General features: G+C 37.9%; 2 protein-coding genes across 2 annotated transcripts; both read left to right on the top strand.

The window, feature by feature from the left end:
* Positions 1 to 1,836: 1,836 nt before the first annotated feature.
* LOC141686091 (uncharacterized) lies at positions 1,837 to 2,487 on the top strand. The gene has a single exon (XM_074491149.1). The coding sequence runs from the start codon at positions 1,837 to 1,839 to the stop codon at positions 2,485 to 2,487; it is 651 nt and encodes a 216-aa protein (XP_074347250.1).
* A 402-nt stretch (positions 2,488 to 2,889) lies between these two features.
* LOC141686092 (uncharacterized) lies at positions 2,890 to 3,225 on the top strand. The gene has a single exon (XM_074491150.1). It carries the CDS (start codon positions 2,890 to 2,892, stop codon positions 3,223 to 3,225), a length of 336 nt encoding a protein of 111 aa, XP_074347251.1.
* Positions 3,226 to 26,885: the final 23,660 nt, after the last annotated feature.

Raw genomic sequence — 26,885 nt, forward strand, 5'->3', positions numbered from 1 at the left:
TCCACCCAAGGAGGAACCCTAGTAGGGGCAACTGAGGCTCAACCACAAGGGACGAATTCCCCTGCTCCTCAAGGGATGAATCCCCAATTTCAGCAGCTACATGCACCTGTGAACTCTCAACCCGTTGGGTATGAGTACTCGAAGATTGTGAATACCGACCCCCCTTATGGGATGCCTCTATACACCGAAGTTGAAGGGAGTTGACACTCTAAAAGGAGTGAAGCACAAGGGCGAACGCCCCAATATGTACATGGTTTGGCTCCTATACCGGAGGATCCTGAATTTTCAGGACCTTATACTGAAAGAGACTCTGAATCACCGGATGATGATATTGCTCCAAGAAGGAGGCGTGCTGGCAAAGAGCCGATGAATGATACTGAACAATGCTCCAGGAGCACTCAAGGGATGAATCCCCAAGATGTTCAAGAGAGGATCAGGGCTCATAAAGCTGAGATCAAAAGGCTGAAGCATGACCTGGAGATGCATCTGGCCCCAAGACCCTCGCTCGCTCCGAGGCGGAGAAATCCTCCACCAATCATAGGACTGGATGGTCTAATACCAAGAAGGGTTGTTGCCCCAATGGCTGATCCAAGTGATCTTATGCCCCTAGGAGATCCTGATGATCCAAACCCACCATTCACTGACGAGATTAGGGATGGCAACGGGTCGGGTTCGGATCAGGTATCGTAAAATCCAAATCCAAATATTTTCGGGTTATCCAAATCCAAATATGTCGGGTTTCGGATCAGATCGGGTATTTTTCGGGTATCCAAAATTACGAATAATGTAAATAAATTTAATATTATTTATACATACAAACACTATTAATCATATTTATATGATAGTTAAAATTAAAAAAAATAACTAATAAGTAAATAAACACATTATATTGCATGGGTTGAGATTATGAGTAATATCTAAGATATGTTGATAACATAATATTTAGTATTTCATCACAATTTTTTTTATAAATATATAAAAAATACATTTTATAAAATAAAAGTTGATTTTGAAATAAAAAGTTATAATTCACTAAATAAATGTTGAAAATCTTGATAATAATCTACTATTACTCAAATACTACAAGAAAAATATGTAAATTATATGTATTGCATATAATCTATAATAAATATGTAGGGTTTTAATGAATGTCCACATCTCAGGGAAGTTCAAGATGCCCACCATCAAAGCATACGATGGTACTGGAAACCCTGCTAATCATGTTAGGACGTTCTCTAACGTCCTGTTGCTACAGCCCGTGAACGACGCTATTAAGTGTCGGGCCTTCCCTCAAACCCTATCGGGTATGGCTCAAAGGTGGTATAGTCGTCTGTCCCCAAACTCTATTGGATCCTTTAAGGACTTAAGCCAAGATTTATCAAGCAATTCATAAGTGGCAGAGTACACGAGAAGAGTTCAGCCTCTCTCATGGGCATATTCCATGGAGCAAAGGAATCCCTGAGAGAATATCTGAATCGATTTACGAAGGAGGCTTTGAAGGTCCCTGATCTTGATGATAAGGTAGCTATGATAACCCTACAACAAGGGACTTGAGACGAGTTCTTTAAGATGTCCCTGGTTAAGCGTGCTCCTGAAAGCATGTTGCAGTTCTAGTATAGAGCCGGAAAGTATATCAAGGTGAAGAAGAGTATAAAAAAGACAGATGTGAATAATGAACCTACGGGAAACAAGAAGTGGAAGACGGATCAGGAGTATGATGCCAAGGACAAGTATCCACAAATTGGTAAAAACTCTGACTCCTCCTCTTCTAAGAAGAATCAACAAACAAGGTTCACTGAATATGCGAGGTTGAACGCTCCAAGGAGCCAAATCCTCATGAAAATTGAGAAGGACAAAGATTTCAAATGGCCGAAGCCACTAAGGGGAGACCCCGAGAAAAGAGACAATAGTCGATACTGTAGGTTTCACAAAGATGTTGGTCATGATACTGACGATTGTAGGCAATTCAAGGATGAGATTGAGTATCTGATAAGAAGGGGAAAGTTTGAATGTTTCACCAAGGGTGAAGAGGCCGAAGGCCAAATGAGAGATAATGATCGAAGAAATGACGATCGAAGGGGTAACGACAGAGATCGCAACCCACAGCCCCGAGGGCCAGTGATCAATATGATCTCAGGAGGACCTACAGCAACTGGTACTACAAGGAACTCCCGAAAATTTTATGCGAGAGAAGTAATGAGCATAGTTGGAGAGCCATCTAAGCGTTCCAAGTCAGAGTTGATGCTTGAATTTGGTGACCCAGAAATTGAAGGTTTGAAATTTCCTCAGGATGATCCTCTAGTTATCACTCTGATAATCAGAAATTGTCCTGTTATGAGGGTCCTAGTGGACAATGAAGCTTCCGTGGACATTCTGTTCCATGACACATTCATAAGGATGGGCTACAATGATTCTCAACTAACTCTGTCCGATGCACCCATTTACGAGTTTAATCATGTGGAATGTAAATTCGAAGAAGCAATATAACTTCCCATAATTATCGGGGAAGAGCCCAGGGAGGCTACGCAGATGTTGAACTTTCAGGTTGTCAAGGCAGCCTCTACTTACAATGTTATCATGGGTAGAACAGGGATCCATGCTTTTAAGGCTGTGCCCTCAACCTACCACATGGTACTGAAGTTCCCAACTAGGAATGGTGTTGGAGAAGCGAGAGGAGATCATAAAATGGCCCGCGGTTGCTATATTGTAGCACTTAGGCCCAATGGAACCGGGGGGCAGGTCCTCTCCATAGAAGATATGGATGTCCGAGAGAATGACGAACTGCGAGGGAAGCCGGCCGAGGACTTGGTCCCAATTCCCTTAGACCCCCTAGACCCGTAGAAGATCACGTATATTGGGGAATCTCTCAATAAGCCCTTGAAGGGCCAGATGACTACTTTCCTTCAAGAGAATAGTGATGTGTTTGCTTGGACATCAGCTGATATGCCTGGGATAGACTCGAACCTTATAACCCATAGGTTGAACGTTGACCCAACCCGAAAGGTTGTGAAGCAGAAGAAAAGAATTTATGCCCCTGATAGGCTGGAAGCCATTAAGCAGGAGGTCGAGAAGCTTTTAGAAACTGGATTTATTGAGGAAGTACAATTCCCTGAATGGTTGGCCGACTCCGCAATGGTTAAAAAGGCCAATGGGAAGTGGAGGATGTGCATTGACTTCACTGACTTGAATGATGCTTGTCCCAAAGACTGTTACCCCTACCGATGATTGATACCCTGATCGATCCCACTGCTGAACATGAGATGCTAAGCTTTATGGATGGCTTCAGTGGTTACAATCAGATTAGAATGCATAAGGATGACACCCCCAAGGTCTCCTTCATAACTGAATTTGGTGTATTTTGTTTTCTTGTTATGGCTTTTGAACTTAAGAATGCAGGAGCTACTTACCAAAGACCGCTAAACAAGATATTTGCCCATCTAATTGGGAAGACGATAGAGGTCTATGTTGATGACATGTTAGTCAAAATCCTAAGTAAGGCCGATCATATTAGCCACCTCAGAGAGGCATTTGAAGTGCCGAGGCACCACAAGATAATATTAAACCCATCCAAATATGCTTTTGACATTGGGTCTAGAAAGTTTTTGGGTCACATGGTCTCTAAGAGGGGAATAGAGGCCAACCCTAATAAGATTAAAGTCATCCTAAACATGGACCCACCACGCTCCATCAAGGACGTTCAGAAGCTGACAAGAAGAATTGCAACTCTAGGGAGGTTCATCTCCAAGTCTAGAGACAAATGCCTGCCCTTTTTCAAAACCCTTAAGAAGGTGAAGGACTTTGAATGGAAAACTGAGAGCCAAGAGGCCTTTAAATAGCTGAAGAAGTACATGACTAAATCCCCGTTGTTGGCTAAACCAAGTCCAGAGGACACTTTTTATTTGTACCTCGCGGTATCTGAACAAGTCATGAGTGCGGTCCTCGTGAAGGAATAGCAGAAGCTCCAGAAGCCTTTATACTATGTAAGCAAGGTGCTCCATGGAGCAGATTTGAATTACTCCACCACAGAAAAGTTCGCGCTTGCTCTCATCACAGCCTCGAGGAAGTTGAGACCATACTTCAAGGCTCACAAGATCGAAGTCCGACGGACCAACCCTTGAGGAACATTCTTGTTAGCACAAAGGCAAGTGGAAGGCTCATCAAGTGGGCAATTGAGTTAGGAGAATTTGATATCAAGTACAAGCCTCGAACGACCATTAAGGCTCATGCCTTAGCATACTTCGTGGTCGAATGCACCATTAACGACCAAGAAGTCGGGGGGGCAAGAGATAGTAACCCCGGAAGGAGGAGAGAAGGAGAAGGATGAAGAAATAACCTTGAAAGAGTATTGGGTTCTCCATTTTGACAGAGCGTCCAAAATAAAATCTAGTGGTACAGGCCTAGTGTTGCAAAGCCCTGATGGATTTATGGTTGAGTATGCTTTGAAGTTGGATTTCCCGACTACGAACAACGAAGCAAAATATGAAACATTGATAGCTGTCTTAGGCTTGGCTAGAGCCATGAGGGCTAAAAACCTGAAGGTCTGTGGAGACTCAAGACTTGTAGTTGCTCAAGTTAATGGAGAGTTTGAGTCCAAGGATGATACTATGGCCAAGTACTTGAGAGTCGTAAAGGGATTACTGACTCAATTCGATGAATGGTATGCAGAATATGTTCTGAGAGAGAAGAACACTACGGCGGATGCCTTATCTCAGTTCACCTCGTCTGAAATCGAGAACTATTCGAGAAGTATTTACTTCCAGGTGTTGAAGACCCCTACTATTCATGTCATAGATCTGATAACACCGGTTGGTGTGGCAAGCTGTTGGATAGACCCGATCAAGACCCACTTAGAAACTGGGTGGCTCCCCGATGATGCCCAGGAGGCACGCAAAGCTGTCGGTTAGAGCAGTGAGATACTCATTAATTGAAGGCCTTCATTACAAAAGGTCCTTTTTTATTCCGTATTTGAAGTGCTTAAGACCTCTTGAAGCAGATGAGGCACTTAAAGAAGCCCATGCAGGGATTTGTGGACAACACTTGGGAGGCATGGCCCTCGCTCACAAGATAACTCGGTTGGGATTCTACTGGCCAACTATGCTAGCCGATGTTAAGGCTTATGTGAAGAAATGTGACAGATTCCTGAGGCACCCTCCAATAGTAAGAAAGCCCCAGAGAGGCTTATATCGATCAACACACCCATCCCTTTTGCAATATGGGGAATGTACATACTTTGACCATTTCTTGTAGCATCGGGACAGTGGAAGTTCATTGTTGTAGCTATAGACTACTTTACAAAGTGGATTGAGGCTAAAGCACTAGCCAAGATAACCACCAACCAAATTGCCCAATTCTTTTTGGAGAATGTGAAATGCCGATATGAAATCCCACGCATCCTTGTTACGAATAATTTGATAATGCAGAATTCCGAGAGTACTGTGACGATAACAACATAGAACTTTACTTCACCTCGGTTGCACACCCACAAGCAAACGGGCAAGCGGAAGTTGCTAACGGAATCATCCTTGATGGACTTAACAAGAGGGTTGAACGCTCAAGAAATACTTGGGTGGATGAGTTGTTGCCTATACTATGGGCATATCATACCACCTGCAAAGTGACAACCGAAGCTACCCCATTCATGCTGGCTTATGGAGCCGAGGCAGTGGTACCTCTTGAAATCACCCATGGATCCCCTAGGATCGAAGCTTATGAGACAGAGACCAACGAATAAGGCATGAGAATCGCTCTCGATCTCATTGACGAGGTCAGGGATGAGGCCAACGCCCACAATGCACAACATCAACGAAGAGCCTCCCTCTATTATAATAGACGGGTTAAAGAAAGGTTCTTTCAACAGGGATATTTGATTCGGATGAAGATTGAGACATCGGGAGTAGGGGAGAGTGGAAAGCTAGCCCCCAACTGGGAAGGACCTTATAAGGTCAAGAAGACACTGGACGGGGATCCTACAAGTTAGAGACCCTGAATGGTGATGAAGTGCCTCGCACTTGGCATGCTTCAAACCTGAGGGTTTATTATGTTTATGACCTTCACTACATGTGAAGTGCCTCGCACTTCGCATGCTTCAAACCTGAAGGTTTATTATATTTAGGACGTTCACTACATGTTCCTAGTACTTAGTATTATGTTTATAAATAAGGTCGACAAAACCATCTTATGTAAGGGTTGAACCCATTTCTTAGAGATATTATCTATTCATGCAAGTTTATTTCTATCATCTTGTCTACCGATTTATTTAAGTACGAGCATCTAAAGAATGCAAGTCCCGAAGGACCAAATTCTGAAAATAAAAGACAAGCATGAAATGAAATTAAACAAAGTGCATAGATAAAGATCCAGAAGGATCATAACTTAAAGTGCCAAAGGACCAATAGGTTACAGACCAATAAGGTTCAAATAAATAAGTTCTTAAAATCAAAGCCGTATATGGCGTTCAAAGCCATGCAAGGCCACATCATTCACTCATCAGAAGAATCTTCCCCCTCACCATCTGAGCCTTCCTCAAAAGAAGAACCACTGCTCCCTGGAATCGGCTCCCTAATCTTCCCGCGAAGGGCTGCTCTGGAGTTAGGGCTACTCGAGGGGGCCTTACTCTTAGAACCGGAATTTGAACCCCCGTGTCTAAAACTCGATTGAGACCTCATACGAGGAGTCGAGCGCACAAATCCGGAAGCTTGTCCGGATGGATCCATAACAGGTAGCTTCTAGAGGTAAGATAGAAGGCTTGGATCAACCACATCCGGCTATACGTCCTGAGCATCTTTGATTCTCCTCTTCCAACCTATGGCCAGGTTAACAGGGCGTATCTCATCATCATGCTCGTCCATCATTTTGGTGAACCTAGAGGATTTGTGATAAGCTCCCTCGAGGTATTTTTATTCCTTCTTCCTCTTCTCCTCCGAACTAGCATATTTCTTCTCCATGACAACGAGCTTGCTCTTGTTAGTCCCTTAACAATATAGCAAGAATTACAGAAGGGGGGTTGAATGGAATTCTTGAACCTTTTTCCCTAAATAAAAATGTTCAACTCGAATATAGATATAATGTTTTGATTTGCACAATGCGGAATAGAAACTTAATTGAATCAAAACATAAGTAATTAAAAACAAGAGTCTTTAAAAAGTTTCTGGTGGATTTAAACAATTCCACCAGAGATATATATTATATATCGAGAGGACTCTGTGTGCAGGAATGCTCACAGCTGCTTACAAATTGAATTGCTGAGAATACAGGGAAATGCTAATAATTCTGCTTACAAAGATTTCTCTATTTTGTGTATCTCAGTTCTCTTTTTTTTATTTTCTACATTCTTGGTTTATATATCACCAAGATTACAAAATAAAAAAGACTGAACAAATATAAAAACTATCAGTCTTAAGCTTTGCTGCTTTTCGTCCTCTATTACCCGGTTAATGGGCTTCCATAGTAGATTTGTATACATCTCGACGGTTGTGCTCAGCTTTCACTGTTCAACTGATGTTTGAATTCTTTATTAGTTGAGTACATGATCATCCGTCGGGTTGTTGATCATCCGTCGGGTTGTTGATCATCCGTCGGTTGCTTTGGAGGTTATCCGTCGGGTAGCAATCAAGCATATGACTTCATTTCACTTATACAAAATTACAAGACATCATTTATATACAATTAATCAACCTATTCTGCATATCTAGTTAAAGTCAACATGACTTATATGCTACTACAGATTCTATACAAAGGTGTATACGTAACTGTGCTATAGACTTATTATTACATAAGCTACTCACTCGATGGATAATAAGTTAACATCCGTCGGGACTATAATGAGTTATCCGTCGGGACTATAATTCTTATCCGTCGAGTGCTATATTCTTTCACTAAGTAAAATCCACTTAGATGTTTTGTTTATGAAATCATCAAGTACACAACATATGCACAACAATCTCCCCCAATTTATGTCTACTAGAATTGTAGCCATAAATTAAGAGATACTTGATGATAACAAAACATCCTAAACATACAGCTTTAAAGATAAGTAGATAATACTGAAAGTGCTTCAAATAATCAAAGTGTACAAGGTTTGGCTCACAGTCATTTCAAGATGCTCTTCTAGCCTGAGCAGATTTTTCTAGTTCCTTGAAGGTCTGGATCTTCTTCCAAGCTTTCTGTTATTTTCCTCAATCTGATTTTGGAGCTGCCTGTGGAATTCCAGTTCATCAGATTCTGAGAGATCTAGCTTTTCTTGCATTTCCAAGAGAGTCTCATTGCTAGAGATACTCAATTGGTCTTCTAATCTAAAGAATCTTCTCACACCCTTGTCATCCATGAACTCCATCAGCCAATAAGGCCTTAGATGCACTCTTCTCCCTGTGTATGGAATGATTAGAGTCTTTGGGAGTGAATATTTAGCTCTAACACTCCTTAGTTCTTCAATCTTCTTCAATACTAGTCTTATTGCAGTGACATTGAACCCAAAGTTCTTCTTGAAGGATGAATAAACTTTAATCAACACAGCTTGGCTCTCTTGAAGAATCCTGTGAAGTGGCCACTGAATCTCCCTTCCTCCTTTGTACTTGAACACCAACCTTTCAGGTAGGTTTCTGTATGCATCAATTCCCCTTACTTCATCCAGTTCATCCAGATAAAGATTTAAATCTGAAAATTCTTTGATGTCACACAAGTACAATTAGTCTCCCCTGTTGACTTTGGGTTGAGCTTTAACTACTGATTTGGATTTGAGAGGTGACAGCTTCACTTTCTTGACTGCCCTTGACTTTGTCCTTTTTGGCTTGCTAAGGATTGGTAAGCTGAAGTCAGGAATTGGTATATTATCCTACTCTATTGGCTCATCCTTTGGCACAATAGGTTCACCATGAATATTCCTGTAGGGACCCCCCACCCTTATGTCTTTAAATACCACAGAGGGCTTTGATGCTTGAGTTGTAGCTGGTGTGGATTCCTTAGGAAATTGATCTTCCAATTCCTTGTCAATAATATCCAGTTTCCTTTTTGTTCTTCTAGCCAATTCTTTCTTCCTTGGGGATTTCTTCTGTTCTTCAATTTTTTTCTTTGATTCAGCAGCTTCAGATGGTTGAGAGGGAATTTGTTGAGATGAATTCACAGCCTGTAGCTTGGCCAAGATAGCAATCTGCTCTTTCTTTTGTTTAAACTTCTTTGCATCTAGAGCAGCTTGCTTCTTCTCTTGCTTCAATCTGGCTTTTTCTTCTCTCTTTGCATGAGCAAATTGTGGATGTCCAGCTACCACACAAATTTCCTTTCCATTTCTGAATATCTTAGCAATTGTCCTTTTTGAAGCTGAATCAGCTGGATCTTTATAGAAGACAATTGATCTTGATAGAAGCTTCTTTTCATCAGGCTTGGGTGCTCATACACAGTGTCCAAGGGGTTCTTCAAGGATGATTTTGGATAATTTGCCCTTGGTTTAAGAATTGTTTCAGCCTTTGGAGACTTGATGCTGGAAGATTGTCCTTTTTCCAGATAATTCATGCTCATCTCATTCACACTGATTGGATTGACTTGAGAGTGATGGATGGCTGACTTAACTGGCTCCTTGACAAGTCCAAACTTTTTCTGTATCTCCTCATCAATCTTATTCCAGTTGATCAAACTCAACTTTCCTTTTTCAGCAACTTTCAAGTTTGCTGTTGCTGCTGCTTTAATCAGATCTATACCATCTGCAACTGTTGACTTGGAGACAGTAATTGAAGGTACAATTACTTCGTTGATTTGAACTTGAAGTGTCTCCCCCTCACTTGGTCCTTTCTCCCCCTTACTTGATTCTCTCTCCCCCTTTTTGTTATCATCAAGTTGAGGAGTTAGGCCTTGTGCTTTAGCCAGTTGCATGAGAAGATTTGTTTGAGTCTGTTGATTTTGAAGAAGGATAGCCACTGAATTCTCAATAACCTGAACTCTATCTTCCAGCTTGGCCAGCTTCTTTTCAGAATCTGATTCTCTCCTCAATCTTAGCAATAGATCTTGCATGGTACCATATGGCATGACTGAATCCAGCTTCTCAGAACTGTAGGTCTTCAAGTCAGCTATATCCCTTTTTAGTTCATCCACACTCAGATTCTGTCTTAACTGCTGGATCTTCATGAGATGTAGAGAGTTTAGGTGAGCTTGAAGAATAGCCTTGGTACCAGCATTTGAAGTTTCCTGAAGGGCCTTTTGAATAGCCATCACTTGCTTAACCAAAGAGACACCAAATTGTCCTGGTGTAGATTCCTTTGTCCATGCCCATTCAGGTAAATCTGAAATAGAACTTGGGCCTTCATCTCCCCCTAAGTTCATGCTTCCATCCAAAGAAACAGAGTCATCATCATTAGAATTTACTTCAAATTCTTCAGATGACTCACCAGCTTGAGAAGGCATCCGATTGACAGCAGCTTTATCTTTTTGAAGAGATTCCGAGGTGTGTACTAAGTTCAAAGACTGTTCTGCCTCCACATTGCCCTGAGCAGCCAACAATTGATAGGCTGACATAGGATGAGTAAAAGTGTCAGCATCCAAGGAAATGTTATCAATTACAGCTTTGTAATGTTGCTGAAATTGTCTTTCCTTTTCAGCATCATCCACAATCATTGACTCACTAGCAATGGCTGGATCCATCCTTATTTCTCCTGTACCCGCTTTTTTCTCATAATCTCTCTTTTGTTGCATCAGGGTCTCACCCTGGCTCCCAACCTTCACACCCTCACCTTCACCTACTAAGGTGGGACTCCTCTCACTCACTTTTGCCAATCCTGAATAAATGGATTGCTGAGTTTCACTCTTTTTCTCTCCTTTTGCCTGGGAGCAACCCAACCTCTCACTCAATACACTCTCCTTTCTCAGTCCTAAGAGTGACTGTACAACCACTAAATCTTCTGTACTTGAAATAATTGAAGTTTGAAGTTGTGCAGAGATACTCGATGGATAAGTGATATCTGTCGAGTGAGTGGTAATGCTATCCGACGGATAACTGCTGTTAAGCTTATCCGTCGGGATACAATCACTACTCGACGGATGAGCAATATCCATCGAGAGAGTAGAAATGAATGAGGTGGGAAGAGAAACTATTGTTGACTCTGTGTTGATTGAAGATATTTGAGGCACATATGTCACAATAGAATCTGAAAGAATTGGCAAGTGAGCCAACAAATCATCTAAAAGATGATGCTCACTTGCACTAGATTTTGGCTTCCCCAACAGAGTTAAAGAAGGGGAATCAGGAATTGAAGTGTTTATCATATCCACTTCCAGAGAGTTTGTTGGTGAGTATGGTGTTTCAGATGCTTCTATTATTGGAGATTTTGGCTGTGACTCCACATTTATTGGAGCCACATCAAACTGAATTTGAGAAAATGCAGGGACTATGTCTTTAGCACCAGTTTGCACTGTGTGTGTGCCCTGTGCATCCCCGGAGGTTTTAGATTTCTTCTTTCTTGTGTAAGTTTGGGGTGAGCTTGTGTCCCTAAGCCTTTTGGCCTGTGCTCTTGGCTGAGAGCTTTGTTCAATAACTATATCCTTTTGGGAGGATGCAGCTAGAAGTGAGCTTTTGTCCTTTTTAAGCACTGCAGTTTGTTGAGAAACTGCAGTGTGGCTAGGATGGGATTCACTCAACTCTCCAACCTTATTCTTGGGGTTTCTTTGATGTTCACCCCTTCCATCACCTAACTTACCCTCCTTCACACTCCCCTCTTTGGCTTTAGTGGATTTTTCAACTGGTACCTTTTGAGAGATACCAGAGGGGGTTTTCTTTGATTTGGATTTAGAAATAACAGTTGTTTTGGCAGCTTTGGTAGGCAACTGTTTGGTCATTGTCACAGTTGCCATAACTGCTCCTGAACTCAAAGAAATTGAGGGGGTTGGAATAGTTGAAGGGATGGATGAACATACCTCACTTACCTGAGGTGCCTGCATTACAGGAAAGTAGAACATTGGCACATCCCTGTGATGGTTGGCTCTGTTCAAGTCTACAATGAGTCTTCTCTCTTGAACCTAACAAGCCAGTTTGTTGTCTGGGTTCTCAAGCACAATTTCTTGACATAGATGGTTAGCCAATAACATGAAAAATCTAGCATAATACACATTCTTTCCTCTTTTAGCTAACTTACCTAGTTTAAAACCTAACTCAATCAAGACAAGGTCACTGAAATTGTAAAATTTATCTGTGACTAGCATGTATAGCATGTTAAGCATGGAAATGTTTACAGAATCAAAATTACTGATTTTTCAGAGAAAACCTTAGTAACTACATCACACATGAAACTCCACTCCTTCCTAAGACCCATTCTTCTAATATCACTTAGTTTAGAAGTAGGAAGTGCATAGTGCATGGAATTAAGCATATTGATAAGATCAGTGTCAGTGTGTGGTAAAGTCACATTATTATCAGGAATTTTGAAACATGCTTTTATCACATCACTATTGATACAGAATTCGTTACCTTTGATGGTTGGAGTGATGGTCTTGTCAGTAGAGTTGTAGATTGCAGTGGTCCACATCTCTTCTTCAACAACTTCACAAAAAATTGTGGGTGATTCCAGCATGGCATAATTTAACTTGCAGTTCTTCACAAAGTCCATCATCTTGTGAAAGTCTTCTGATTGCTGAATACCCTTATTGACCAAAGCAGTGAAGTTGTTCTTCTCATAAATGAACCCAGTTTGAGACATAATCTTTACTACAAGTGCCATTGTTAGAGAAAGAAAGCTTGAAGAGAGAAATAGAAGATTTGCTTGAGAGAGAAAGAAATAGAAGCAGTTGAATTTGAGAGTGATAAAAGAAAATAATTGGAATGAAATAACCTTTTATACTATCTCAAAAACAACGGATAAAAATAATAAAGAAGAATAAATTAACCAATAGAAATTGCCTAAAATAGCCGTTTAAAAAATAAACTGTAAAAATTCCACCCATTATCCGTCGTATAATGCTTACAAACAGTAAGTATACTCGATGGATAATGTTCAGGGAATTAACGGCTGAGATTTAGACAATTCGACGGATGAGGATAAACTGTTATCCGTCGAGTTTTAAAAGATTCCAGAAAGGTAATTGATTTTTATTGGCAAATAGTATATCGACGGATGACTAAACTCGATGGATAAGGGTCATCCGTCGAGATGCAAATTTTGACTTAGCCAAAATTTCATCCAAGACTTAAAAATCAGCTAAATTTCTGGCTACTTTTCAACTTACAAAATAACTCGGATAAATTAAGAGTAATTAAGCATACCTAACTCACTTACCAACCTTGAAAAGGTGGATTCAGCCAGTGGCTTGGTAAAGATATCTGCAAGTTGCTTCTCACTTGGAACAAAATGTAATTCCACAGTACCATTCATCACATGTTCCCTTATAAAATGGTACTTGATGTCTATGTGCTTTGTCTTGATGTGTGAACTCTAGAAGACACATCACCAATAATAAGCTCAAAGGGGTGATCTTTTGTCCATTTCCTTTGCTGGGGTAGATTAGCTCTAGATGAAGAGGCCTCATGATTGTCTTGATGTGTGATTGAGTTTTGATTGCTAGAAACTCCCCCTGAGTTTGTGGATCTTTGATTTGAGAAAGGAGAATTTTTTGTAGGTGACCTGTCTTGACTTCCTGCTCCTTTTGATAACCCGACGGATGGTGAATTTTAAGTACCGACGGATGAGGCAGGTTGTCTTCCGACGGATAACACAGATTGCCTTCCGACGGATGAAGCATTATGTAACTCGACATATGTTGAGTTTTGTGCTTCATTGGTGGTAGATTTGTCTGCATTATCCTTAGACATTGTTTCTTGATCACTCCCATCATCACTTTCATCACTAACCATCTCAATATTGTCGAATTTGAGGCTCTCATGGTAATCTCCATCTTCCAGTCCTTCAATCTTTTTATCATCAAACACAACATGTATAGATTCCACAACAATGTTGGTTCTTAGATTGTAGACTCTATATGCTTTACCAACAGCATATCCAACAAAAATTCCTTCATCTGCTTTAGCATCAAACTTCCCATTTTGATCAGTTTGATTTCTCAGAATATAGCATTTACAGCCAAAGACATGAAGAAAGTTTAGAGTTGGCTTCTTGTTCTTGAAAAATTGATAGGGAGTCATGCATCTTGCTTGATTAATCAGAGAAATGTTCTGAGTGTAGCATGCAGTATTAACAGCTTCAGCCCAGAAATATGTTGGTAGTTTAGATTCTTCAAGCATTATCCTTGCAGCTTCAATAAGTGATCTGTTCTTCCTTTCCACTACTCCATTCTGTTGTGGAGTCCTTGTTGCTGAAAACTCATGCAGAATCCCATTTTCCTCACAAAATGCTCTCATGACAGAATTCTTGAACTCAGTTCCATTGTCACTCCTGATTCTTCTAACTTTGAAATCAGGATGATTGTTGACTTGCCTTATGTGATTGATGATGATTTCACTAGCCTCATCTTTAGACTTTAAGAAATATATCCAAGAGAACTTTGAGAAATCATCTACAATTACTAGGCACAAATCTTTTCCTTGAGATTGACAATACATTGACTGGTCCAAACAGATCCATGTGAAGCAGTTGTAAAGGCTCTTCAATTGCTGAATCAAGTTTCTTCCTGAATGATGTTTTAGTCTGCTTCCCTTTTTGGCAGGCATCACACAGTCCATCCTTTGAAAACTCCACTAGAGGAATGCCTCTTACTAGTTCTTTCTTTACCAGCTCATTCATGGTCTTGAAGTTTAAATGGGATAGCTTCTTGTGACATAGCCAACTTTCATCTTGACTTGCTTTACTAAGAAGACAAGTTACAGATTCAGCTTTAGTTGAGTTGAAATCAGCTAGGTACACATTTCCTCTTCTCACACCAGTGAGAACCACTTTGTTGCGTTGATTATTAGTCACAACACAGGCTTCTTTGTTGAAGGTTATTGAATTGCCTTTGTCACAAAGCTGGATGATACTCAACAGATTATGTTTGAGACCATCCACTAAGGCAACTCTTCAATGATGACATTGTCCTTTGAAATCAAGCCATATCCCACTGTATAACCCTTGCTGTCATCTCCAAAAGTAATACTTGGGCCAGCTTTCTCCTTAAACTCTGTGAGTAGGGTAGAATCACCAGTCATGTGTCTTGAACAACCACTATCCAAGTACCAAAGATTCCTTCTATTTCCCTGCACACATCAAAATCAAATCAAGTTGATTTTGGTACCCAAGTTTCCTTGGGTCCTGCCTTGTTAGCTTTTTTCTTCTGTTTCTTAGGTCTTAACTCATTTGACTTAGGAATTTCAGATTCTTCCTTAGTCATTTGGGCAGGACCTTTGAAACCATTTAATGCAACATAATTATCATGCATATTATGGCTACTAGAGTCGGCCACACGGTCGGGGCGACCGTGCCGGGCCGAATTTCCGGCGGTCCGGTTCACCAGCAACTTAAGTCGTGAACGGCCCGTATAATTAGACGAATCGTGTCGTGCCGTGCCGAGTTGAAGGAATTGTAAGCCGCGAATCGTGTCGTGTCGTGCCGGTTCATGTTAGGAAATTGAGACTGAACAGACATGGGAGTAGGCATGGTAGATTTGCAATTAACAGACAAATGATTTACACTACCACACTTGACACAGATTTTTCTAGGAGCATATTTATTAGGTGTGTAGTTATTGTGTTTTTTAATCCCTACTTTACCATTCCTATTGTTTTTTCTTTTAGTCTCTGTTTTTACCTCAATTTTCTCAAGTCTATCACTTAACTGTTTGACAGTCATGTGACCAACATTAGCCTTTTTCCCTTTCTTAGCTTGACTTGACTCTCCTGAAATAAAGTTCTTGGAAACAGACCCGTACTTCTCATTTAGCTTGATTAGTTTGTCTTTGCTAATGGGCTTGCTCACAGCCGACGAATGAGGATTTTCATCTTTCGACGGATAACACTTTTTGTTATCCGACGGATAGTCCTCATCATCCGTCGAGTCTACATCTGTCAGCAAACTATCTACCAAAATAGGTTCTAGTTTCTCTTTATTCTTTTTCCAGGCTTCATCACAAAAAGACTCAATTCCTTGAACTTTGGTGATTTGAGCATGGACATCCCTGGATGTTTTCCATGCTTTAATCACCTCTTGTTCACGCTCGAGCTGCTTCTTTAAAATCTCTTCCTTTTTCAAGGACTCAGTTAATTCCTCCTTGGCAATCTTACACTCAATTTTTAGTTTATCAAACTCAACAAACTGAGTGTTAGGAATATATGTGCATTAGTTTGATGATATGTTTAACAAAACACTTAAGTAGAAATCTAGTGTTTGTAGCCTCAACGGATAAGACCACTTTGGCTATCCGTTGATGGTGTAGCTTTACTTAGAAATAAGTCTAGTGTTGTAGCACATTTCAGTCTCTGTATTTGAGATATAATTCTTAGAAGTTGAGAGGAATTATAAGTCATGTTGACTACTAGAGGATATGCAAATAGGAAGGCCAATTGTAAGTATTTTATGCCTGGTAATTTTGCATAAATGAAGTGGTATCAACGGATAACTTAAAGACCTTCAACGGATGAGAAACAAAGCTTCAACGGATGTCTCTAAAGCTTCAATGGATAACATCCTTCAACGGATGAGTGCATCAACGGATAGAGCTTCAACTGCTAACACATCAACGGATAAAGCCATCAACGGATGAAGGCTTCAACGGATGTTCTATTAAATAGCAGTTGACAAGTGGTAGTTGTACCTACAAACAGAGGCACATGGGTTGACAGAGACAACTGAGATGTGGTAGCCTATTTCAGGAACATCAGAAAAAGCAGCCGTTCTACTCTAGTACAAAGAGGCAATAGTCAACAATGCACTGGAGTAAAATGGAGAAGAAACAAGTGGAGAACTTATTTTATTATTGTATTTTATCTTTGTCTTTACTTGTAAACTTGGTGATATATAAACCAAGCAGAAGCTAGTAATTAGACAAGAAATTTTCCAGAGCTGTTTAGAAAAATCTTGAGAGAAAATTTATCTAGTTTGTACTAGGACGCAGCTGTGATCAACTTCTTGAATCATAGATTTTCTGAAATACCATCTCTGGTGGAACAACAAATCCACCAGAAAAGTTTTTAAGGTCTGGTGTGTTCTCTACATTTGTGTTTGAATATATATATCTGTCTGTATTAGCTTGTAGCAATTCACACACTTGTTCATCTTGAACACATAGCCCTTGAAACTGCTCAAAACCTGAAAAAGTTTTGAGATTTACATTCAACCCCCCTTCTGTAAATCTCATTGTTAGTTCACTAGGAATAACAATTGGTATCAGAGCAGGCTCTTGACACACAAAGAGTTTAAAGATCTTGGAAACTAACAAAGATGAGTAAGAAGGATATTGGAGTAAAAATCCCAGTTCTTGACAAAGACAGTTATCACCACTGGAAGGTGAAAATGCACCTTCATCTACTCTCCCAAGATGAAGATTATGTAAACTTCATTGAGAATGGTCCTCACATTCCCCACAAAGTAGCCACAGTTGCTACGGCCACAATTGCTGTTGGTCAATCCATTCCAAAACCTAGAGCAGAATGGACAATGGAAGACACAGAAGAAGTCCACAAGGATAAGAAGGCTATGAACATTTTGTTTAATGGTCTTGACAAGGATATGTTTGATAATGTGATAAATTGCACAACTGCCAAAGAGGTTTGGGACACAGTTCAGCTACTGTGTGAAGGTACAGAACAAGTAAAAGAGAACAAAATGCAGCTTCTCATTCAACAGTATGAGTATTTTCATTTTGAAGAAAATGAATCTCTAAATGACACATTCAATAGATTCCAAAAGCTGTTGAATGGACTGAAGCTGTATGGTAGAGTGTACCAGGTGAAGGATTCAAATCTTAAATTCTTAAGATCCTTGCCAAAGAAATGGAAACCCATGACTGTCTCCTTGAGAAACTCTCAAGATTATAAGGACTTCACTCTTGAGAGATTATATGGAATCTTGAAGACCTATGAACTAGAGCTGGAACATGATGAGGTATTGGAGAAGGGGAGAAAGAAAGGAGGTTCAGTTGCCTTGGTAGCTGAAAATGAGAGAGAATGCAGACAAGAAACTGTGAGATCTACATCAAACTCCAAAGATGGTATAAGAAATCAGGAATCATGCAAGGAAAAAGAAGTAGCTGTTGACATTGAGGACAACTCCAGCCAAGATGACTCTGATGGAATTGATGAGCATCTTGCATTTCTGTCCAGGAGATTTGCAAAGATGAAATTTAGGAAAAACACTAGAGCCACTAAACCTCATAAGAACATGGTGGACAAATCCAAGTTCAAATGTTACAATTGTGGTATAAGTGGACACTTTGCAAGTGAGTGCAGAAAGCCAACTTCTGAAAAGAAGAAATTTGACCAAGTAGATTATAAAAAGAAATATTTTGATCTGCTCAAGAAAAAGGAGAGGGCTTTCATTACTCAAGAAAAAGACTGGGCAGCTGATGGAGAAGAAGAGGATGAAGATGTGGAATATGTCAACTTGGCTCTCATGGATGATTCTGAGGAAAATGAAGTTAGTTCATCAAGCAACCAGGTAATCACTACTGATGTAACACAGCTTACTAAAGAAGAGTGCAATGATGCTTTTAATGACATGTCTACTGAATTGTATCATTTGCGCGTGTCTCTTAAATCTCTTGCTAAAGAAAATAGTAGGATTAAAGAGAACAATCTGTTTTTAAGTAATAGAAATGCTGTGTTAGAAGACAAGTTGATTGACCTAGAGAAAACTAAGCTACATTGTATATCTGTTGAAAATGAACTAGCTGAATCTGTTAAGAAAGTAGAAATACTTTCTAATCAATTAGAGAGAGAGCAAGAGGTGATTAAAGCCTGGAAGACATCTAGGGATGTTAGTGCTCAAATTGCCAAGGTCCAAGGAATTGAATCATTCTGTGAGACTGCCTGGGATAAAAACAAAAAGAAAATGGAATTAATTGATGGACTGTCAACGGATGTGGAATCAACGGATGATGAAAGTTATCCGTTGAAGGAAGAAAAGGAGCATCCGTTGAAGGTTCCTCAATTAAAACAGGTAGATGTTTCTAAAAGTGAAAATCTAAAGAAACTCAACAAAAAGTTTGGTTCAACTTCCAAAAACTTTGTCAAAGGAGAAGCAAGTACATCCAAAGATGTCAGTAAGGTGAATATAGGGCACATGACCTTAGAACAGTTAAAGAATAGGCTCAAAGTGGTTGAGGATAAAAAGGAAACTAAAAGGAAATCTAATAGAAATGGGAAGGTAGGGATTAACAAACATAACAATTACACACCTGATAAGTATGCTCCTAGAAAAAGCTGTGTGCATTGTAGTAGTTGTGATATCCCGTATTTTCAGAATTATTATTATTAATATTTGAATATGTTTAGGTGATTTTCTGATTTAGAAGGAATAAAATGGTGGATATTTTATTCCTATTTGACGAGTTTGTGTTATTAATTGGTAATGTGCTAATTGTTGAGTGTTATATCGGTCCTTGTTAATATCTGAAAATATTTCCTTAAATGTATTAATTTCAAAAGTTTATTTGAAAACCGATCATTTATTGATATCGGTAAATTGAGTTCGTTTAGTAATATTAGGGATTGGATGGATATTATGTCTGCTATGTGTTGTATGTAATATTAATTGTGTGTGACTTAGTTGTGATTGAGGATTATTTGTATTATTAAATACTGAGTCGTATCGTTTTGTTTTTGTCTTTAAAAGTGATTTTATTGAAAATCTAATTTCATAAATATTTAAATTATCTTTCAAAAATATTTTTATGACTTTATAATTACAATAATTATTTTTGGGATTTTATAAAATTTAGAAATCAATATTTCATCAATTATTTAGCCCTGTGTGATTTCCTGATTTCATTTATTTGTAAAATCCGTATTTAATTCCAAAATTCATCAAAAATTATGAAACTCATATTTATTTAAGTTTGGAATATTCTGAGAATTTTAAAATTATTTTGGGAATTTTTAGGATTAATTTTACCCGCACGTTGAATCGTTTAATTGATAAAAGCGGGTATAAATTGCGTTTCAAAAATTGTTTTAAAATTTCGAAATTTATGTTTTTATAAACTTCGGGATATTTGTAATATTTTAAGACTATTTTTGTGATTTTATGAATTTGTTTTAAGTGCAGCCCGGTTCGTTAATTGTTAAATGCAGGTATGAGTTGCGTTTCAAAAATGCTTTAAAAATTATGAAAATTTTATTTTATTAGTTTTGGGGTTTTTAGAAAATTTTAAGACTGTTTTCGTAATTTTATAAATTTGTTTTATGTGCAACATGGTCGATAAAATTTAAAATGCGGGACAAAAGTCGGGCTTAGAGAAGGGAGAAACATGTGTCAAACGCTGGAGGAATAAACAGACGTGTGGTAATTGCTGATTGGTTCACTGCTGTGTTGAAACAAAATAAAAGAAAATAGTACGCGAGCAATACACAGAAACATATACACAAAACATGACCCCTGTAACCCCATCTCTCACTCTCTCCTCTCTGTCTCTCTGTCCCTCCCTGTTTATATAGTTTTCAATTTTCAAAAATTCATATCTCTCAAACCGTCCATCCAAATTTCAATTATTATATATATAAACGATCAGCGCTTCGATACCTACGCATAGGTATATATATTGCAAGGTTTTGAGAAGAAAAATTGCGGGGCATATTTCCGTTATATTTCCGTTTTAATTTATTTTCGGGGCGTAGAAAAAGAGTTTGGAGGTGGTGATTACTCCACATGGCATCTCAGCGTGTATATATCTATCGCTATTAATTTCGGATTTTTCTGGAGATATTTTCCGGACATCAGATTTTCTCTTCGGGGTGATCAGAATTTATTTTGGGTAACGATTCCGAAATTCCGCCTTCGTACTTGTGTATATTATAGCATGTTAGTGTTTATATATTTATTTCATAATTTTTAAAAATTGTTGGAGAAGTCACTTTTGGTCCGAGTTTTGGTTCAGGTGGCCGTGTTATTCATTTCTGGAGTGTTTATATGCGTAAATATAAATTATTGTGTTGATTGTTGTTGGTTGTGTCGATATGATATCGACTGGCAGTCCGAGAAATAGAGGAGGTGCTGTCCAATTTCCAAGAAAATATTATTTTAAATTATTTTACAGGCTCAATAATTCTTATAAAATTATTTCGAGTGTTCGAGTACTATTATTTAGTTATAAATGATTCGGAGACTTGTTTTAATTCCGAAAAATGTTCAAAAATTCATATTAAATAAACCGTTCGTCCGTTTAATACGAAACGAACGCGTACAGACTCAGAAAAATATTCCGATTTCATTAAAAATACTTTTGAGACCCAAATCCTTTTTGTTTCGAAAGGTCGTTTGTTTTACAAGTTATTCTGAGTCGATTTTTGATCGATAAATCATATTTTTGACCCGATTTTAGTTTTAAACATACTGAGTCGAACCTTTTGACAAATCGAGGGATGTGTGTTATAAATTATGTGATACATGAGTTATGTGCTTACGTGCTATGTGAATTATGTGCGTACGTGGGTCAAGAGTCTTGTGTTTGACTGTTTCCTTTATGTGTGGGCTATCGTATAGGTAGAAATTAGGGTTTTGACGCGTAGTTCGTCGAGTCATTATCGTTTAGATGATTAAAGTTCTATATTTTAATTATAGATGCGGATCTCTCGAGCTGGTCGGGACAAGACGTTGGATAAAGAATGAGATGGAATGGTATTGGATGAATGAGATGGAATGGTATTGGATGTCTGGCTTCTAGCAATCGCAGGAGCAGCATATTAGTAAAGTATTAAAAAGAAGGACGGAGATGTTTTGAGTCAGAATGTCAGAATAGATGCGTCTTTGCGAGTATGACTAATTGTTAAAACCCAAAGGCAAGTACCCTAACCTCACTTATCATTCAAGTGACGTTTATTTTGAATTATGTTATGCAAGTATCCCTATCATCACTTATTGTTCAAGTGATATTTATTTTGAAGCTTATTATGCAAGTATTGCTTTCCCTATTCTCAGTTCGGAATAGATAAATGTTTTACATATCGCTGAATTAAATAATTCTGTCTATGCAAGTATTCCCGAACTTTCTTTTAAATACTGCAAGTATTCCTAACCTTTCTCCTTAAAATACTGCAAATATTTATTCGCTCCTATTCTAAGTTCAGAATAGTTAACTGTTTTATATTTCGCTGCAATTACTCTTATTATGCCAGTTCTTTTAAATTCTTGTTCCTATAATTAAATTGCTCTTTTGAGCAAATACCCATTCGTTCGGGTTATTTGCGAACCCTAATTTGGGATGTTTTGAAATCAGAATGATTTGATATCAAATTACTCTACGGACTGGATAGTTACTATATATATATATAAGGACCAGTGATGAGCTGGATCCTATGGGCCGGAGATGGACCGGACCCCTTTAGGCCATAGTTGCCTGAGTACTCCTAATGTTGGTTGGGTCTATGCAGTTGGGTATAGATCCGCACTATCTTCTGACTGATCAGCAGGTTATAGTGCATATGTTGGTTTCTAGTATCCAGTCTAATTTATTGTTGATCGCCATTGACGGCATTCCTTCTTGAAAAGAAATTATGATTATGAATTAATTTCTTAGCACTCAGTTTCGGGAAAATTACAGTGTTTATAAATGAATTCGAAGTTCAGATTGTTGCTGCAGCATTTGTTGCTCAGTGATAATTAGAATCTTGAATGAATTGGGATCTTCTTAATTATTTAACCCGTCCTTATCAGGCTGGTTTAGCAGGCTAAGTCTATGGAAACTTAGTCGATAATGATGGATACTGAATAGTTAGGAATTTCTTGAACATTGATAAGTATTAATTTCCAGAGTTCGGTTTTGAATAAAGTTGATGATTCAATATATATTCATTGTTTCATGTTATTGTCGTTTACGATATTTCCGTAAACACTGTTTTACGAGTTTTATTCTCGTTATGATTCAAAGTATTGTTGAAGCACGTCGCTGGAAAATATAAAAAGGGTTTTTGAATACAATTAAGGAATCAATCATGGGATTCCTCAACTAAAGTTTTATGATTCAGCAATTATGATTTTAAAAATGTTCTGCGCTGATGCAGATGTCGGTTTTATATCAAAACGACCCTATATATGTTATAATTAACTTGCTGAGCATTTCTTCCGCTCATACTTGCCTGTTTTTAAATTTAACCTCCAGTGAGGATTAGCTTGCGCTGTTTAGCTACATAACTCAAGGAAGCAAAGAAGAAGCTATTGGAAGGTGGTTGGTCCAGGGTTCGCGATCTAGTGTAAGTTTTATTATGTAAAGTTGTTTATATTATATTATATTATAATTTTGTTATTTTATAGTTGGGCCTAGTATACTTCTTTTCGAAGTTATACTAGTGGGTTAAGTTTTGAGATTGAGAATTGTTGTAGAGAAATGTAAAAGAAAGTGAAAAATTTATTGATGGAATTTGGAATTCTTGTTTCTAGAACTGTAACCTTAAAAGATCTTGGATTAGTTGGGGTCATTTATATTAAATATCTTCCGCTGGCATTTATTTATTGATTTAACAGGTTAAGTTGGATTGAGATTTCATAGTGACGACCAAATCCCTTGACCCCGGATTTGGGGGCGTGACAGGTTGGTATCAGAGCTGAGGTTATAGTAAACTAGAAACGAGAGTGTGTAGGAGTGTGTATAGCTATGTGAGGACGTTTGAGCTCATATCGAGTTCCTGTTGGACTATTGGATATAGTACCAACGAATAAGTTAAGATAGGCGCATTCGTTTGAGATGATTATGCTGAACTGGATGGAACTCCGGGAAGCTGCAAATTTCTATTGTGGAATCTTCCGAGGCTACGATTCGACGACGATGAAGATTATCGATATCCTTAAAACATGAAGAAGTGTCTAGAATCGGACGACGAGTCAACAGGATAGTTCAGATAGAAGATAAGTATTAAGACTTTGGCAATACCTTTTCTTTCTATAATTCCTTTTGACATCTCTCAAAAAGAAGTAATTGTTAGAGGATATATTCCCTAACACTCATTTTCAATCATATATGTGTTTTAAATGTGCCAGAGGCTGTCGTGAAGCCTATTTTTCAGGTTTTGATAGCTCTGTCAAGTTGTGATAATAAATTCCACTTTTCTTATTTGGTGGATAGTTTCTTGGTGATGTGACACCACTTGCTCATTTGGTGCCAGGATTTTGTTCTCTGGATTTCATTTCCTTCAGAAATATCAACTTTGAAACCTTTCCAATTTTATTCATTTGATCTTGGATTCCTTTGATATTCTCTTATTCTGACTGAGATGAACAACCCTAACTATAGGGGACACAAGGTATACCTGTCTGTGTGATAGGAGTTGGATGGGACGCCATCACTTGTGTGTATTGTGAATACATGAAGGTTAACAACCTTTAGTAGTGTCTTAATTTGGACACGCAATACCAAGTTCGTTTGATCATATTGATCTCTCAGTTATTCTCCTATTTCAACAATACTTTTTCTCAAATTCAGATTTTGGTTCCGTTATGGTATCAAATTCTTTTCTTTTTGAAATTCCATGATTTTGTCATCCCAAACATTCGAAGGTATGTCAATCAAGTTAAGCTGAGTTATCCTGGTCAAGTCAAAGCAGGGTTATGTGATGGGATTATCAAGAGCAACAGTGGATTGCAATGCGATTAAAATATCAGGGGTGTATAGCGAAGTCATTCTGTTTCTTTATTTCTCTATCTTTCTCTTTCTTTTCTTCCGTCTATCTTTCTCTCTATTCTTCTTTCTCGCAATCAGTAAAGCGATTCTATTGAGGAATTGGTCAAAGGATGTAGACGGAACAGTGGTACACAGTGAAGCTCCTGTAAAAGTTTTATTATACCAAGAATACAAGATTTGTTTAAGATTATGGAAAATTGAGGTTATTTGGAAATGGAAAGTTGGTTAGAAAACCCTAAGTGCTGTCTTCTGCTGATTCCGAGGACGGAATCCTTATAAGGAGGGTAGATTGTGATATCCCGTATTTTCAGAATTATTATTATTAATATTTGAATATGTTTAGGTGATTTTCTGATTTAGAAGGAATAAAATGGTGGATATTTTATTCCTATTTGACGAGTTTGTGTTATTAATTGGTAATGTGCTAATTGTTGAGTGTTATATCGGTCCTTGTTAATATCTGAAAATATTTCCTTAAATGTATTAATTTCAAAAGTTTATTTGAAAACCGATCATTTATTGATATCGGTAAATTGAGTTCGTTTAGTAATATTAGGGATTGGATGGATATTATGTCTGCTATGTGTTGTATGTAATATTAATTGTGTGTGACTTAGTTGTGATTGAGGATTATTTGTATTATTAAATACTGAGTCGTATCGTTTTGTTTTTGTCTTTAAAAGTGATTTTATTGAAAATCTAATTTCATAAATATTTAAATTATCTTTCAAAAATATTTTTATGACTTTATATTTACAATAATTATTTTTGGGATTTTATAAAATTTAGAAATCAATATTTCATCAATTATTTAGCCCTGTGTGATTTCCTGATTTCATTTATTTGTAAAATCCGTATTTAATTCCAAAATTCATCAAAAATTATGAAACTCATATTTATTTAAGTTTGGAATATTCTGAGAATTTTAAAATTATTTTGGGAATTTTTAGGATTAATTTTACCCGCACGTTGAATCGTTTAATTGATAAAAGCGGGTATAAATTGCGTTTCAAAAATTGTTTTAAAATTTCGAAATTTATGTTTTTATAAACTTCGGGATATTTGTAATATTTTAAGACTATTTTTGTGATTTTATGAATTTGTTTTAAGTGCAGCCCGGTTCGTTAATTGTTAAATGCAGGTATGAGTTGCGTTTCAAAAATGCTTTAAAAATTATGAAAATTTTATTTTATTAGTTTTGGGGTTTTTAGAAAATTTTAAGACTGTTTTCGTAATTTTATAAATTTGTTTTATGTGCAACATGGTCGATAAAATTTAAAATGCGGGACAAAAGTCGGGCTTAGAGAAGGGAGAAACACGTGTCAAACGCTGGAGGAATAAACAGACGTGTGGTAATTGCTGATTGGTTCACTGCTGTGTTGAAACAAAAGAAAAAAAAATAGTACGCGAGCAATACACAGAAACATATACACAAAACATGACCCCTGTAACCCCATCTCTCACTCTCTCCTCTCTGTCTCTCTGTCCCTCCCTGTTTATATAGTTTTCAATTTTCAAAAATTCATATCTCTCAAACCGTCCATCCAAATTTCAATTATTATATATATAAACGATCAGCGCTTCGATACCTACGCATAGGTATATATATTGCAAGGTTTTGAGAAGAAAAATTGCGGGGCATATTTCCGTTATATTTCCGTTTTAATTTATTTTCGGGGCGTAGAAAAAGAGTTTGGAGGTGGTGATTACTCCACATGGCATCTCAGCGTGTATATATCTATCGCTATTAATTTCGGATTTTTCTGGAGATATTTTCCGGACATCAGATTTTCTCTTCGGGGTGATCAGAATTTATTTTGGGTAACGATTCCGAAATTCCGCCTTCGTACTTGTGTATATTATAGCATGTTAGTGTTTATATATTTATTTCATAATTTTTAAAAATTGTTGGAGAAGTCACTTTGGTCCGAGTTTTGGTTCAGGTGGCCGTGTTATTCATTTCTGGAGTGTTTATATGCGTAAATATAAATTATTGTGTTGATTGTTGTTGGTTGTGTCGATATGATATCGACTGGCAGTCCGAGAAATAGAGGAGGTGCTGTCCAATTTCCAAGAAAATATTATTTTAAATTATTTTACAGGCTCAATAATTCTTATAAAATTATTTCGAGTGTTCGAGTACTATTATTTAGTTATAA

This window comes from Apium graveolens, chromosome 9, assembly GCF_009905375.1.
Source record: "Apium graveolens cultivar Ventura chromosome 9, ASM990537v1, whole genome shotgun sequence".
Taxonomy (NCBI): Eukaryota; Viridiplantae; Streptophyta; class Magnoliopsida; order Apiales; family Apiaceae; genus Apium; species Apium graveolens.

Excerpts from the sequence above, each read along its gene's own strand:
- LOC141686091 (XM_074491149.1), top strand. The coding sequence starts at position 1,837 with ATGAAAATTGAGAAGGACAAAGATTTCAAATGGCCGAAGCCACTAAGG.
- LOC141686092 (XM_074491150.1), top strand. The coding sequence starts at position 2,890 with ATGACTACTTTCCTTCAAGAGAATAGTGATGTGTTTGCTTGGACATCA.